This window comes from Echiichthys vipera, assembly GCF_963691815.1.
Source record: "Echiichthys vipera genome assembly, chromosome: 10".
Taxonomy (NCBI): Eukaryota; Metazoa; Chordata; class Actinopteri; order Perciformes; family Trachinidae; genus Echiichthys; species Echiichthys vipera.
Genome location: NC_139835.1, coordinates 14,351,779 through 14,368,194, shown reverse-complemented (window position 1 = coordinate 14,368,194; position 16,416 = coordinate 14,351,779). Strand labels below are relative to the sequence as shown.

At 41.4% G+C, this 16,416-nt stretch overlaps 1 protein-coding gene across 1 annotated transcript in view; it reads left to right on the top strand.

Moving 5' to 3' along the window:
* Positions 1-712: 712 nt before the first annotated feature.
* The window catches only part of edar (ectodysplasin A receptor), a 41,140-nt gene continuing 25,436 nt past the window's right edge, over positions 713-16,416 (top strand). The window contains exons 1-2 of the mRNA XM_083921957.1: positions 713-860; positions 15,851-15,916. Of these exons, the coding sequence (XP_083778083.1) occupies positions 15,866-15,916 (51 nt within the window). The 5' untranslated portion in view covers positions 713-860; positions 15,851-15,865. The remainder of the gene's footprint in view (positions 861-15,850; positions 15,917-16,416) is intronic.

Sequence of the window (16,416 nt, the reverse complement as noted above, 5' to 3'; positions counted from 1 at the left end):
AAATTAATATGAGCAACATTTTGAAAATGATATGCAACATACAATATAAACAGTATTAGTGAATACATTTTCTTTAAATACTGCTTTTGTGTACTGGGGAACCTTAGACACTCAACTTTTGTATAGATCATCGATGTTTTCCATGAAATGGAGTTAATTCCATTTATTGCTGGTAGAGGTTAGGTAATTATACCTGATTTGTCTTGGTAGTTGTTTCCTAATGTCGATCACTGATACTGCAACTTTACCTTTGCATACTTTCACTTATTGTTTTTACAGGACATGCACTATTGTATGCACCCATGTCTTCTATTCCCTTTTTTATTTATTTTTGTACTTGCGTGACTTTATTTTTATACATGATAAGCATTGTTCGAGGGAGCCATAGATCGAAGATTCTCATTGCCAACAAATTGTAATTGTTCCTGTAAAAAATACCTTGAAACCTGCTTCGAGTTCAGTTTCAGCCAGTTCCATGGTGCTGCCGCTACGGCCCTGTGTGGACACTAGATGGCGGAGTTGAGTCGTAGCCTGCAGCACGTTAATTGTTCCCCGCCGAGAGTCTACCTGGGACGCGCTAATCTGTCTCTCATTCAAGGGCGGAGAAAACTTCTCACTTTTTTTCTCATCAAGGAGGAGCTTGCAGACACACACCGCCATGCACCAAAGTGGAGGCTGAGACACAACTTGGCCTGAGTGGAGTAAAAAAAGCGCAGACAGCCAGTAGTCCCTCGGCGATGCTTACCCGACACCACGCCAGAGACTGATCACCGATCACCAGGACTGATCGCCCCGGCCCAGCAGATCCCCGCAGTGCATCGGAGAATCCAGACCTGCGTGCCCCCCTCTCTGAGCTCCAGGTAAGACGTCTGTGCAGCTCCGCTCTCAGGAATGCAAGGACAGATTGCTGCAAGACTTCGGGGGAAATTCCTGAGCAACACTTATTATGCCAAACAAACATGTGCTTTACTGTATTTTTTATTTTTTTTTGTATCTAAAAATATATGAGTTGTTATTCTTTTTTTCTTTATGTAGGCTTTGGGACAGAAACACTTGCAGATGCATGTCAGAACTAATACATGTGACCTACTAAAGTTAAGATTATGCAGAAGTGGCACTGTTTTTCTACTTTTAGATAACATCTTATTCATCTGACAGGCTGATTCTGGTCAAAGCAGTCTCTAACATCTGAGGCTATAAAAAGCAGATATGTTGGTTGTCAAGTGCACGAGCCTGGACGAATGTTTCCAGTATTCTGATTTGCATGATTGTCATCTGCATTGGACACATTTTTAAGTGCAGTCTGTGTGTAATGAGCATATCCCCAAATACATAGTAAAGTTTGAGAAAGGTGCTGTGCGTGTTGGTGCAAAGATTCTAGCCCAAGGTAGAAGATTGTTTTTTCACATCACCAGCTTCACACTTTGAGGCCTGGATTGCTTTTTTACATTTTTGACAAGGCTGAGATTTTTGGATTCCCAAACTTGCTGCAGATGTAAACACTGACTATGATGATTTTGATCAGTATGAATAGACAAGAAGAACATGCGGTAGGAAAGGTGTTTGGGTTATAATATAATCTTGGTAATAAATCATTTTAATGTCTCTAAGTAAGCCAAATCAGTCCTCTAGTGTATGATGTGTCAAGGAGTCACTGTATTTTTGTTTTGGTTTTCTTTGCTGTGTGTTTGAGCAAGTGTGTGACCTTGCACACCTTTCTCCTCTGTGCGCATAATTGTTTTCTCGGTGCCGCCTGGCTGTCCCGGGCCCCGGGGCCCCTGGGGGAAGTCCTGCCCGCAGACAGGCAGTATGGCCCGGCTGGGGACATGCCGGGTCCTGCCGAGCCTCTGAAGTCTGCTGGCTGGCTTTGAACTGTAGCTGCTGGAGGTGGAAATCAATCCGTCCCTCCTCCTCCAGTCCCCCCCCCCCCGCCTTCTTTCTATCTCTCTATCTGTGTCTCTGTCTCTTTCCCCCTGCAGCCCCCAGCACAGCGCGTCTCCGCTGCCATTGAATCTTTCATGTTCACAGGTAGAAAGGCGAAAGGAGACACAGAGAAGAAACAGGGGAGGGAGAGTAACTCATCTTCAAAAGAAGTTAATATGGTTTCTGAGGATTAAAGGAACGAAGGCAGAAAAAGTAACAAAGCCAGTGCCTGTAGCCATGATCATCCCATACCACACTGAATTGAATAGATAATTTGTTGACTTACTAGCCACTCTGTTGCTTAACACTGCTCAGCACTAGAATTCACACAATGACCCTTTCTATTTTGAAGTCATGTCATGAAAAGGGAAAGGGATGCTTGGGTTTTTTTGAGTTGAGTATTGTTGAGATTTATGTCGCAGCTGATTTCAATCCGCAGCATATCCATTTCCCCCAGAAATTTATAGAGCCCAGAAGGCCTGTTAGGGTTGAATGTTTCATAATGCTTCCAACATCTGAAATGAAATTCTACTAAACACGTCAGAAAGAGTTTACGTATGGAAGTGCAGTTATTCCAGCTCATTAGGTTACTAATTAGAATTTATGGCAGGAGTCTTTTATCCAAACTGCCTTTACGAGAACCATGTGCAAGAATCCTTTATAGGATTGTAACAATTATCTATGTGAATGGAAGACTTGTGGATTTATAGGGATAATCTAGCAATGCAGTAGGAGATAAATCTGAAGAAACTGAAATGTCAATGTCATTATCATCCCTACAGGATACATGATATTTATTTTTAGGGTTTTTATGATCTGGAGAAAGTACAAAAAGACTTTTTAGAATAATCAGGTCAGACTTAGTAGATATGGCTGCTAGTAAAACAAAAGAAAAATGGTATTGCATTGAAGTAAATTCCAAAGTGGCAACTAATTCTATGCTGAGATTACTTAAAGCACTGGAAAAGGGATGTGTATAGTACGGTACAGTAAATGTATACTGCTTTTCACCTCTGTCCGTGGCAGCTATTCTGAGATGAACAAAGAAATAATCCACTAATGAAATACGGATGAATAAATCTATAATATATATTTTCTATCAGTATGCTGAGGATCTTTATGTGCTCAACAGTGATACTGTGGAAACTAATGCACACTGTTCTTAAAGGAGCATACAAAGGGCTTCATCTGACAAAACACTGAACAGTCAGCAGGACAGTAACTAACAAGTAACTTAGAATAAGGCAGTGGATCTTCAGGACTCCTCCAGGGGCCTTCAGGAGGTCGCCGGCAAAATGAGGAGGTAGCTGCATTTCATTATATTTTAATTTACGTGCAATAATCCCAGCAAAGCAACATAAAAGAAAAAAAACGTTTCTAATCACAGGTTTCGCTCTCACCATTATTATATCCCCATGCGCAGTGCAGACAGTTCTGATACTAAATCAACGGTTGAAAACTCTCCATGCTGGCCCCCAGAGAGCAAGTTTAATCAAATTGGGGTTTGTGGTCTAATTTGTGTTTACTAAAGAGTTCTCTTTATGAGGAAACTACTTCAGTTAGTCATCAATTTCGTCTATGCCGTCTGTGGCAGGAGATCTGGCACTTTATGTCTTACAATGTTGAAAAGTAAATACTGAGTGCGGTTTTGAAAATCATAGTATGTTACACAAAAATTCATGAGAACTTGTGCTTTTACATGAAGCTAAGGCAGAGTTCGTGCTGGCTGGTGCTTAAAGGCACTTGCACACCAAGGTGTTTCTGGCTTCGTTGGTGAGACAATTAAAGGGGACTTATTATTATATATTATCATATATTTTCAGGTTCATACTTGTATTTTGGGTTTCAACTAGAACATGTTTGCATGCTTTAATGTTCAAAAAATACATTATTCTTCTCATACTCTGTCTGAATACACTTGCATTCACCCACTGTCTGAAACACTCCATTTTAGCGCCTGTCTCTTTAAGACCCCCTCCTGAAAAAAGCCCAGTCTGCTCTGGTTGGTCAGGGTTTACGAGTCTTTCACATCTGCACTCTCAGCATCTCTGTATCACCATTGCAGCCGGGGAATGACTGTAACAGCACTGTAGCCGCACTTTCTACCTATACTGTATATGTATATAAGTCTTGACAGCACATCTAAAGGCACAATTTCTGAACACAGGCTGTGTGCATTTCTCTATCAATTGAGCGTTTTGATACTTTCGCAGTATTTATATAGCACATCAACCTGCTTTATAATTAAAAAAAAAGACGTGGAAATCTAATTTTTTTACAACATGGCACCTTTAACTGGCAGGTGGTGGCTAGTGGGGGATCTTGTTGTTAGTTAGAGCACCTGTGCAGGTGGGTGTAGGATTTGGGGTGTCAGCTGTATTACGCCCTTCTGGTGTTGCTGGTAGCAGGTTAAAATACATGTTGCTAGAAGTAGGCATGAATGCTTCTGTTGGCCTGCAACTTTCATCCCTCTAAGTAACTGCTTAGATTCTTAAGTCTTTACTTTTTAGGTGGATTGATGAGAATTTGCGCTTTGAAGATTCCTCCATCCGTCATGACTAGTTGCTGCGAAATATTTGCCCGCAAGAAAGACTCCAAGAGCTATCAGACTTGTTTTTAAGAACCCTTTCCACAAATGAAGAAAACACCTACAGTTTATTATTGCAATGCTGACAACTGGAAACAAACAGAAATGAACAATACGGATACAATGCTGATTTATTTTTACTGAAAGCCAATGTTTCAACAGTAACTCTCTTTGAGTGAGGTGACTTATATGACAGCTTAAATAACTTACTGTGGCTCCCAAAAGGCTTGTGTTTTGTACATTCTTTAATGTACTTCACTGTGTAGAAACAAGGGAATCATTTAACAGGGATAACACCATAAGAAGTACACTACCCAAATATATCTTTACTTGAATGGTATTGTTCTGCCATCCTTTTATTTTAGGTTAGTTAGAGGGCATTGATAAGACATACTGACGGCTGCAGATTAGACTTCCCACCTACAGCTACTGCAAAATACACAGAGACAGAGACAGAGAGATGTTCTGCCCCAGCAGAGCTAAAGAGGGGAACAAGGGATCAGGGAGAGGAGACGATGAAAGACAGATCACCGGCAGGCAGAGAATCAAAGAGCCTACTGACTGACTGGAGCTGGGATAGGTGTGTTACGCGAGAGTGTGTGTGTATGTGTGTGTGTGTGTGTGTGTGTGTGTGTGTGTGTGTGTGTGTGTGTGTGTGTGTGTGTGTGAGAGAGAGAGACTTCTTTTCATGTGCCCTAAGAGTTTGTTTTTCCTGTGCACCGAGTGGGAAGCTGACAGTAAGTCTGTAATTAAAGCAATCAAAAGATGAAGAGATGAAGAAACATCACACACAGATGCGTGCACTTACAGAAGCACACGCATTTCATGTATTTTCAGCAGCACAGATATGTAACTTAACGTTGATGTTATTGGAGGTGTGATTCCCTGCTGCTTGGAAAAATCTGCACATTATTTCAGGAATTAAGTATTTACATGAAGTCTTTCCATGAGTAAATCGCAGCCTTGTTACTGTAAGTGACATATGAACCATCAACTCTTTGTGTGTTCAAGTCATACTCAAGTTGCTGCAAAGCGTATTTTGACACTCGGGTGAAAATACAGTTCACACTGATGAACCACGCAGCCGCAGTTGGACGGGGTCGGAGTAAATGGATATTTAGTCAGCAGACGAGGGCCAGCTGTCGTCTGAAGTTTGCGTCTGTCTCCAAAGTCGGAAATGACTTTAATCATAAGTTTGTTTTCACACCAAACCAAAACAGTCATCAAGTTGCAAATTAGAGTTATCTATTTCTGCCTCATTTAGCTCCTGATAGCTGAGCGTTGATGGCTATTTTGTTCAATGAGTTTGACTTCCTTTAGCGTTGATAAAGACATGTGCAGAGAATGGGACTGAACAGTTGCAAACATGTCAGTAGTGCAACGTGTGAGCCTGAACCGTGGAAATAATGATTAATGTACGTTGCAACTATTGTGTTGTCTCTTTGGTTTTTTAGATCTTTTTTCCAATCAGGGAGTTCTGTTCAGAGGTTTTTGCACTCACGGTCTGATTCATCTGAAGGTGAAAGCGGTTAGTCTAATTTGACTGACAGCGCTACCGCCACCCCCCTATTTACTCTCCAGCTGCCTCCAAATCATAGAAAGGAGACGAAATGCCAGCAGCACATTCCTGCTTCATAATTCACCTCTGAAAAAAAAAACAACAGTAGGGGCACTTATAATTACTTAAACGTGGATTGGCCAAATTCTTGAACACACACCTAGACTGATTATTGAGAGTCAGAGCAGAACATTCAGAGGTGTGTTTTGATGCTTTTCAGGCAGATTATTAGAAGCACAGGTAGATGATTATGGCCACTGTACAGTTAATGACATGGTATTATACTGAATGAAATGGTCCGATTTCTTGATGATGATTATAGACTATTGTGAGAAGAGTTTCACTGATTGAAATATCCTCATAATTTGCAATTCTCAATTACACTCACGGTGCGTGTTATTTGAGGACTTTATTGTGGACCTACAATAACCTTGTGGGTCAGAGGCACAATCATCCAGTGTAAAGATAAAGATTTATGATAAAATGAATCTTGTTAGAGTGAGTTATAACTCCAGTAGAGTTGGTGGAGGTATAAATGACAGACTGCAGAAACTTGATAGAGGGGAAATCCACAGCGTTAGTAGTTTTCTGCTTTGTGTTTTTATCTACAAACTCACTTGCTGCTAAAGCTGCTGCCCCCGCGACCCGACCCCGGATAAGAGGATGAAGATGAAATGAGATGAGATGAACTCACTTGCTCATTAATCTTAGGTGTATATATTGAATTATCAGTTAGATTTATATTTGCTGCTAAAGCTAGGACACTTACAGTTAAACTACATGGGGAATGGAGGTGCAATGTAACGAGGCGGAGCACAGCAGGGTTTTTTTTTTTTACCAGCGAGGTATGTATTTTAATCATTTGTAAAGACATTATATGTTATTGATTTTTACTCAGTTCTATGTAGTTTTTAACTGTGGGAGGTGTGTTTATGCTACACTAAGTAATAGGGAGAAAGGTGCCTCTGTCATTTCCACTCTGCACCCTGAACGTCTAACCTGACTCGTCAGATGGCTTGTTACACAGAACCATCTGAGAATCTTTCGCTGGAAACGGTTTGTAAAAGGGCAGGCACTTTCAAAACTTACCTGTAAGGCGATTGCCATCCGTCTATTACGGGGCTGGGGAAGAGTGAAAACATATTTTCCATCGAGAAAAGCTTCAGCGCCGTTCTCTGCTTTCAGTGAAGAAAAACTCTCCGGTTCTGATAGAACTGATGCTATTGCAGCATCTACGCTAACCTCTTTAGGAACAGCCATTGTTGTCGGAGGGAAGCCACGCTGGTGTCATGCCATGAGAAAGCTAAGAAGACAGCGACTGAGGAAGAGGCCGACGGATAAGAGTAAATCTCACACTGGCTACAAGTGGTTGGCGAGAGCTTTGTGAAATAAAAGGCTGCACGATAGACTTGATGGAGATTCTTGATGTTACTAGCAACGTTAAGTAATAAGAGCTGGGTTACTATGTCTTGTGTTGTGGCATTTGCTTGATTTTTGGCTGTGTCAACTTGCTAGTTTTTGATCATGAGTAATGTAATCATAACAAATGCTGTATGACAGCGGTGTATAAGTATATTGCACTTGGAAACTGTATGGGCGTCAAATTGCAACAAAACACCAATGTTTACATAACGTTGCTATTTTAGTTTACAGAAAATAAACGACATTCTGTGCTAGTTCGAGAATTTACTTTGGACGGACATCTGCATCATGTGAAGCAAGGCTAATGATGACCATCTCTTCTTCTGTCAGGGGCTCAAAGCTGCTCAGTGTGATGTACTTACTGCGAGGTTGGCTGGAAAACAGCAGGATTTGAGGTGTTGTACACACACACAAACAGGATCAGAGTCAGTAACATGTGTTTGAGATCTTGCTTGGATTTGGCAAGTTGAGCCCTGGTCTGTAAAAGGATAAAGTAATCACTTTTTAAGGGATAAAGCAACACGTTGATTAACTTTTGGAACTTGTTTATGGCGTGGAAGCAGCGGGATAGTATGTGAGTGTGTGTTTATGGTAGTTTTGGAGCAATACCTTCGTAAGCTGTTATATGGGGCCAAACTGATATTTTATTTGGAGTGAGACATTGAGACTGAAAGCTATCAAATATTACCAGCAGCTCCAGTCAAACAATAACAACATACAGTCCAGTCCTAACATGTACAATTTCAATTGTAAAATGAGCATGTCTAGCATATGTTGTTTGAGGATGGTTAAATTTAAAATATATCCAATAAAAAGACAGAGAATGAGGCAGCTTGAAAGAAAATAATAAGTTAGAGAAGAAAGAGAAATATTTCAATGGAAAACAGATTTTCCTTTTAAAAATACCAAAACCAGGATGATAGCGACCCCTGCATCCACATGCTGCTGATTTAATTGTCATCAGAAATTAAGTGCCATGGAAGAGCCAACAAACCGCCGTAACCTCATTCTTCATCTTCTTCATTGGTTCGCTTCCTTTCATGGCCGAGTTCCTTTCGCTACTGATTGGCCTATTACTTAATCAGGCAGGAAGTCGTCATCAACCAGCGTAATGAATAGACACTACAGGGTTAAACACTGATGGTGAAAAGCTGTTTCCCACACAATCTATGGGTAATCGTACTGAAAGACATTAAGGTAGGAAGACACAGAATAATGCAGAGAAAGATGTTATTTGGCTCTATGTACCTCGGTGAAAGTAATTAATGGAAATAAATCAGTGAGGCAGGCAAAAAGACACAGAAAGAACATTGTTTAACACTGCGTAACAGTCTGGTATCCATTAAATGGTCCAGTAAAACTACACAACAACAAAAGTGCCAAACGTGGCACTGGTTTAGTCCCTTTGGTGCACTAAACTGGTTCAGTGTAGCCACAGTTTGTGCCTTGCATCTGTTACCATTACATTTGAGCTGCAGAGCTAAGGATCCAATTTTCCGAAATCCAAACAAGGAGGGTAACAGGAAGGTTTAGCATGCATGTACACTGGAAATATCGGAAGTTGGCCAAACTCCTTATTGGGATTTGACACCCAAAGATGTGGTTCGTTCAAATTGTTGCCACTAAAGATCAAACCAAAGGTTGTAGGACTGGATTTATCCCAAGCATTAGCTCACGTTTCTAACAATAAATAACAAGTTGCTAAATAATATATCAATAGTGTTTTTAATCTACAAAGTAGAACCAACTGAGTCTACAGTTGTTGGGTTCATCTCCCAGTAGCAGTCCCTTCATTCTGTCAATTAAACTTGTTGCATGTTTCTGTATTAGCCGCTACTATTGTTTGGTCATGGACTCCACATGGAATGAAGTGTTACACTGCAGAATTAGGAATGACTGCAGTGCATAGGGAATTGGTCATTCAATTCTGGGTGACATGACGATATTAGATCGTGAAGGATTAAAGTGTGTTGACAATCTTCCAAAGCAGAGAGTTTACAGGGCATCCATTGCTGTTCTATGCTCTGCACAGAAGCATCAGGTTTTTTTTTCTCAGCCAAATCCCACTATTGGTTAGTCCGCCTCATGCCCGCCCTAAAGACACGCCAATAAACTAATCGTGGCGAACTACAGGCACTTATTCATAGAATGTGTTGAACAATCTGTAAAATATGCACCTAAAAAACAGTTATGTCCCGTGCAGCCGCTAATGTGTTTCACAAGGAGGCAGCGGCGCTGCTTTACAGAGGCCACCTTTCTGCCCAAACCTGCCACACACACACACACACACACACACACACACACACACACACACACACACACACACACACACACACACACACACACACACACACACACACACACACACATTAAAAATCTTTTTTAAAAAAACGTGATTGTGATTTTACTGTTAAAAAATCGTGATATGATTTTTGCCATATGGCCCACCCCTATTTCACAGAATAATCATGCAGTAAAATGGACTATTTATAAAGGATTAAAGCATATTTGTCAGTATGACATTTTCAAGTAATGACCAATGCTGACAGCCCTGTTTCCCATAAGGAACAACTTATCACCTGAAACGTCCTTATCGACCAAGACCTTGTCAGCTTTTTAGTGGGCGGTCCTAGTTTAAAGAGTGTTTAATGCTCTATTTATTGAAATTTACACAGAATGGCCCTCATTTATCAAACGAACGTACGGCAGAAAAACGTGCGTACGACCATTTCCTGGCAAACTTCGGCATTTATCAATTTGGACGTGAGCGGGAGCTACGATCAAATCTCACGTCTGGTCTGAGATCGTGTACGCAAATTTCAGCCTGTGTATTTGCGGTGCAGCACAGCAAAATCTGGCTGAAAATAATTAACAAACCTCAGCTGTCATTAAGCATAAGCAGACACACACGCGATTCTTTTATATTTCAAAACAGCTCGGCTCCAGCCCCCCGCGACCCTGACAGGGACAAACGGTTGAAGATAAATGAATAAATGAATGTGTTGGCGTGCGGCTGCAGCAAGGCGCACTGCAGAGCCAAAGTCATCTCCTCGGTAAGTGGCTACCCTCGATAAATTGCATTAAATCAAACAAGGGATCAGATGATTAACATTTTGGTATGGTTCTTCTAGGGGACAAAGGTATCCACTTACGGAATACCTAATAACCCTGCTGGCAAACCCCGCTACAGAGCAGGAGCGCAGGTTCAACAGTGCGCACACACGCACACGGGTCACAGTAGAGCGCTGCTTCGGGTTGACTGCCTCCGTTATTCTTTTCCATACAGCGTTTTTATGGTCCCCTTTTATTACACTCTTAAGACTGCCAAAACGCACATCTTTATTTTGCTCCATGTCCGATGTCAGGATGCCGATCTGTGTGTCGGTGTCTTCCCAGCGTTTCTCCTCTACATGTTTGACCTCAGTGGGCGAGGCCTCTGAACCAGGAATATTTAAGGGCGTAACATGTTAATGACGATCGAATTCAGCTGCTTCGTACGCTGAGATTGGTCAGATATGAATGTTTCATAAATCACACGTGAGTCCTGTCATACGACCAATTCTGCACTCAGATCTGCGCCCGTTTTCACGCAAGATTGATAAATGAGGGCCAATGTGTTTGCACTGCAAAGTCTTAAGTACACAAGGATGAATAAGAAGAGACTCACTGGCAGGTATGGGTGGTTGCCCACTGCGACTGCCAGAAAAATGTGGAAGAGTGTAGAGAATTAACATTACCTGTCTACTTAATGCCTATGTGCTTGTATGAGCTGATATATGGGAATTTCCATACGGCAACCCCTCCTTTCACCTACAGGGAATGAACATCCCCATAATGACTTTTAGCTAAGTCTATCACATTTGGCTGTCATATTTAGCTGCAGTCCATATCAATTCAATACAGACTTAATGATGCTTTGAAGTTCATGGTATTAAGGCATTATGGTTGTCACTATGCCAGGGAACTCTGATGAAAGATCCCTTCTTTTAGGTCTCATTGAATTGCATTGTATGAATTTTTGAGGTCGATGGGTTTGAGGTTGTGCATTTTTTAATGACTAAATTTTCTTCTCAAAGTTATGTGGAATCTCATATTGGGTTTCCTGTGCTGGAAAAAAAGAGCAATCAAATGCAAACAAATGAAAAACACATAATAAGACAGAGCTTATGAAGGGAGGGGGGAGAGAAGTTGCTGAAAACTAAGTCTAGCACACGCTGAAAAATTAATCTTTTAAAAAATTGTCCAGAAAAAGTCAGCTGCCCAAATACGGGTACTGTGTTCTACCGGTACCACAAAGAACTGCATAGATTCTACCTGGTAATGACGCCCCTAAAGACAGAAGGGTTATTTATCAGAGATTATGTGGTCGTTAGATGATTAATACCCTCGAGGGGTGAAAGACTTGGGCTGACTTTCATCTCAGACCTGCCCCGACAGAGAGAGCAAGGGTGAGAGAAACAGAGAGAGGGTGGAAGAGGTAGAACAGAGTGTCAGAAGACACAGAGTCTTCAAACACAGAGGGTGTGTGTGTGTGTGTGTGTGTGTGTGTGTGTGTGTATCACTTTAACCCGTTAATGAGTAGCCTTGGGGAGGGGAAGGGGGGGAGGGGGGGTTCCACAGCCATTTGGCAGTTCTTCATTTCCTGATGAAAAAAAAAGTGTTGTCTACCCTTTTAGCTCTTCACACAACCCAGTAGACACACTCACACACACACACACACACACACACACACACACACACACACACACACACACACACACACACACACACACACACACACACACACACACACACACACACACACACACACACACACACACACACACTGTGGTCTTACCACAAAGACCGCTTCTGAGGTCTTTGCCCTCAGAAGCTATAGCTCTGTGCATGTTTACAGTATAGGCCATATATACTGTAAGTATTTAATGTGTGTTTGTACGTACATGTTTTGCATGTGTGTGTGTGTGTGTGTGTAGAAGCTGTAATTAAGCAAGATCAAACCCTCAGGGTCAGGGAATTAGCCATCATTTAAGATCAAAGGTTTTTCACTCAAGTCCGTAACATGGAAGAGTGAAATCGGAGGTTTAGAGGCAGACAGACAGATTTTGACCTCAGATAGCAGATAATGGCGGCTTCTTCCCATCTGTCAAACACACACACACACACACACACACACACACACAAACACACACACACACACACACACACACACACACACACACACACACACACACACACACACACACAAACTTAGTCTCGACGGCTTAAGGTGGATGTGAAGTTCAGCTGTCAATGTGTTAAATTTAACTGCTCTGACCTTCGGGCACATTGATCAAAGCTATATGACAAAACTACGGTGTCAGTGGATTTGTTTTCTGGTCTGTTGCCCCATATGGTTAAAGTATGGTGGTATAGAACAAAGAAAAGTGAACAGAGAAGTTTCCATGTTTAACAACAGCACAACTACATCCACACATTTTCTATCGCAACTCGTGCAGTGTAATCCAAGTCTCTTTGTCCAGTCATACACTCAGTACTTCCCGTGAGTTTGAGAAGCATTGAGGATATGGACGTTTTGATGTAGATAAATGTAAATTTAAAAAAATGAAAAATCAGTGGACGCATGTCTAAATATAAAATCAGCTAAGTGTAGCACCTTGGTCTCATATGAGTTAAAAGTAATCCTGGTTAAAGTTAAAAGTCTGTAATATACTTAATAACCGTAATTAAATGTTCATTTGTGTGTGTGTGTGCGTGTGCGTGTGCGTGTGCGTGTGTGTGTGTGTGCGCGCAAGCATGCTTTAACTTTAACTTCACTGCTGATAGTGTTTGGCTTCTTTACTAATCCAATGCACATAAATATAACTTCAGATCTTATTAAGTTGTGAACACTAGAAGACGTAAAAAGCATAAATTTGGAATATGGGTTTGTAGTAAACACATAACAATTATTTTTCTGTCATGTTTTTGGTGTGGCTGTTAGTATAAAATTCTCATATCTATTTCTCCTTTTAATCATTACAAAACAGGCTGGAACACTGACCCATTTTTGTTTCATCTTAATGGCCAGAAAATTAATTTATCCACTCCCTGAGTTCAAAGGATTGTTCATTTGATTCTCTGGAGGCCTTATTGACACAGATACTGTATGGTGGAGTTTGGCAGCTCAGAATATTGAATGTAACCTTGTAATTACTTGTAGATTAGAAGAATATTATAATTGGAGAGAGTAATTTAACACAGAGCAGCGCCGCAGTGTTTGTGGAAGCTGACAGAAGCAGCGTTCATTTAGCATTCTCTTATCTGTATGGCCACCCTGTCAGGGACCACACACACACACACACACATACACACACACACACACAGACTTTCATCCTGCAAGATAATAAAAACATATTTGAAAGAGGGGAAAAATGTGATGTGTAATATGAAAAACCCATTATTTACAACGTAGCCCTTCAAATGAACATGGTGCTGTTCACGTATGCAAGTCACTTGTGTTGAGTTGCTATTTCTTACAACTAAAGGTAGCAAATTATTTTCCGTTTGTTCCGTTTTCTGATCACATTTGTTCCAAACATGCTCGGATATTTTGAAGTTGAGTTTTATGATCTACTTTTCCATAGTCAGTGTATTACCCATGGTCGATGGCGGTCGTCCTGCTCGCGGGTTGGAGAAGCAGGCCGGAGGGCAGGCACGGAAGCTAAGCAATGAACTGCTGTGGGAGCTGCTTGGGAGCAGCAGCTAAATTGTTTTAGCCACCTAAATTAAGGCCCACCTAAGAAAAAATCAAATCAATGGGTTAAAGTGTACACTATATGTAGAATATTTTCACCGCTTTATCCTGCTGTCAGGCGTCGACGGGGGAAGTCGTTATATATCCCTCTACTGGTGTACAGCTGTCTCGATTGGTCAGTTAGTTTGTGTTATTGTATGACTGGCGTTTTAAAAGGGTTACTATTGATTCACTAAAGTGTGTTGTTTTACCACATTGCTTAGCTTCCATGCTTCCATACCACCTGCTTCTCCAAACTAGGGGGGCGTGCTGACCGCCATAATGGATAAGTACCTCATACAACCTCACTTAAAAAAATGTGAACCATCCCTTTAGGGGGCGATTCTTTACCAAAGGACCCCAGCCAACACATATCCTTTCAATTACAGTGACGACATTATTTACACACTCTCAAAAGCACACACAGCGACACACAGACGCTCCACTCCAAGGCAGGACAAACACACTGTAAACAAATACAAATGCAGGCACGATCTTGCAGATGTACAAAGAAATAAACAAGCAGTTACACGTTACCACATGCAGGCGCATGGACTCTGACAAACACACAAGTACATGTATATGTTAATTTATTCGCAAGAGAAATACACACAGACTTAATGTAGTGTTACTAGCATTAAAAGCTCATACAAACTCGCAAGAAGGAAAACAAACACACAATCTTATAATGACTGTTTACTCAACTTCCACCTCAGAATGGCAGCCACTGTGTGTGTGTGCGTGTGTGTGACCTAAAACTATTTCGTTTTTAGTCAGTACGTAACATTCTCGTGAACAGGATATCTCAGGGAACACCTCAAGGGATTTTCTTAAAATTTGGCACAAATGTCCACTTTGACTCAAGGAAGAACTGATTCGATTTTGGAGGTCAAAGGTCAAGGTCGCTGACCTTACAAAACGTGTTTTAGCCGCAACTCAAGAATTCCTGTTAATTATGATAACATTTCACACAGATGTCTAATAGGATAAAATCATGAAGTGATGAAGTTTCATATCCAAAGCCGGACTTCATTGTGACATCATAATATTTCTGTCCATCATTCAACGACATAACTCGGGAACATTTGGTTGGATACTGAATTGGGGGAGTTGAAATACAGTTGCTAGCTGCTGTGAAACCAGACTTAAAAGCTGTTTTTTTTTAACTGGCGTTTCAACTAAGTTTGAGGTTTTGGCAAACAATGTAGGCTATAGTGGCAGAGAGACATAACAAATAAATAGACAGATAAATATTAAGTTATATCACCATCTTTTATTGAAGCAGAGGTTAGCCAACGGTGATGTGTTCCTGCAGTTATGAGCCAGAAGAATGCCGTGGGCTGTTCTGTTGCTCCTGCATGTTTATGGGGCGATGACGCGATGCTAACGGGACAGTGAACTCATCCGGGCCACACACACACACACACACACACACACACCCATTGACAGCACTACTGTTGGTAGAAATGCTTGGATTCAGGACTTTGCTGTTTTGTAAGTTTAATTTGTTCCAGGAGATTGGTCGCAGTAAAAGATTTGCGCAATAAATCCTGATTTCACTTGTGTTTTTGTCTCTGCTCTCCAGGAAGAAGACGCAAACATGTCAGAGAGGAGAGGTCAGAAGAAGTCCGTCTTTCTGTCCTCATTATTGGTAAGTTAGATTCCTGTCTCTGCCTCCCCACTTCCTTCCCCTGTCCTCCTACTCCTCCTTCTAATCCCTAACTACTTAATGTTCCCTTTGACTTTATTTCTACTCCTTTAAAATATTATCAGGCAGAAGCACAACCATCGTTATTATTTCTTGTATCCTCAGAAACTCTTAGTCCATCAGCATATGAATTATAGCCCCAAACGACGCCACGCTTGACATGGCGTCCTCCAGACTTCGGGGCTACGTGCCAACACAACTTTGCAGCACTTGTACCAATTAGTCAACTTTTAGTTTTGCAGAGAGCAGATATCTGTATAATCTGACCGGGGATCTAGAAATCCTCCGCCTGTTTTGATGTTGAAACCCACTGGCAGAGTTCCCGACAGTCTCCTCCACCTTTCCCTCCCTCGCTCCTCTGTTTTCTTCTCATCATGCATACATGCAGGCTGACACCGGAGCACTTAGTCGAGAAGGAAGCGATGTTTCAATTCAGTCAGTGG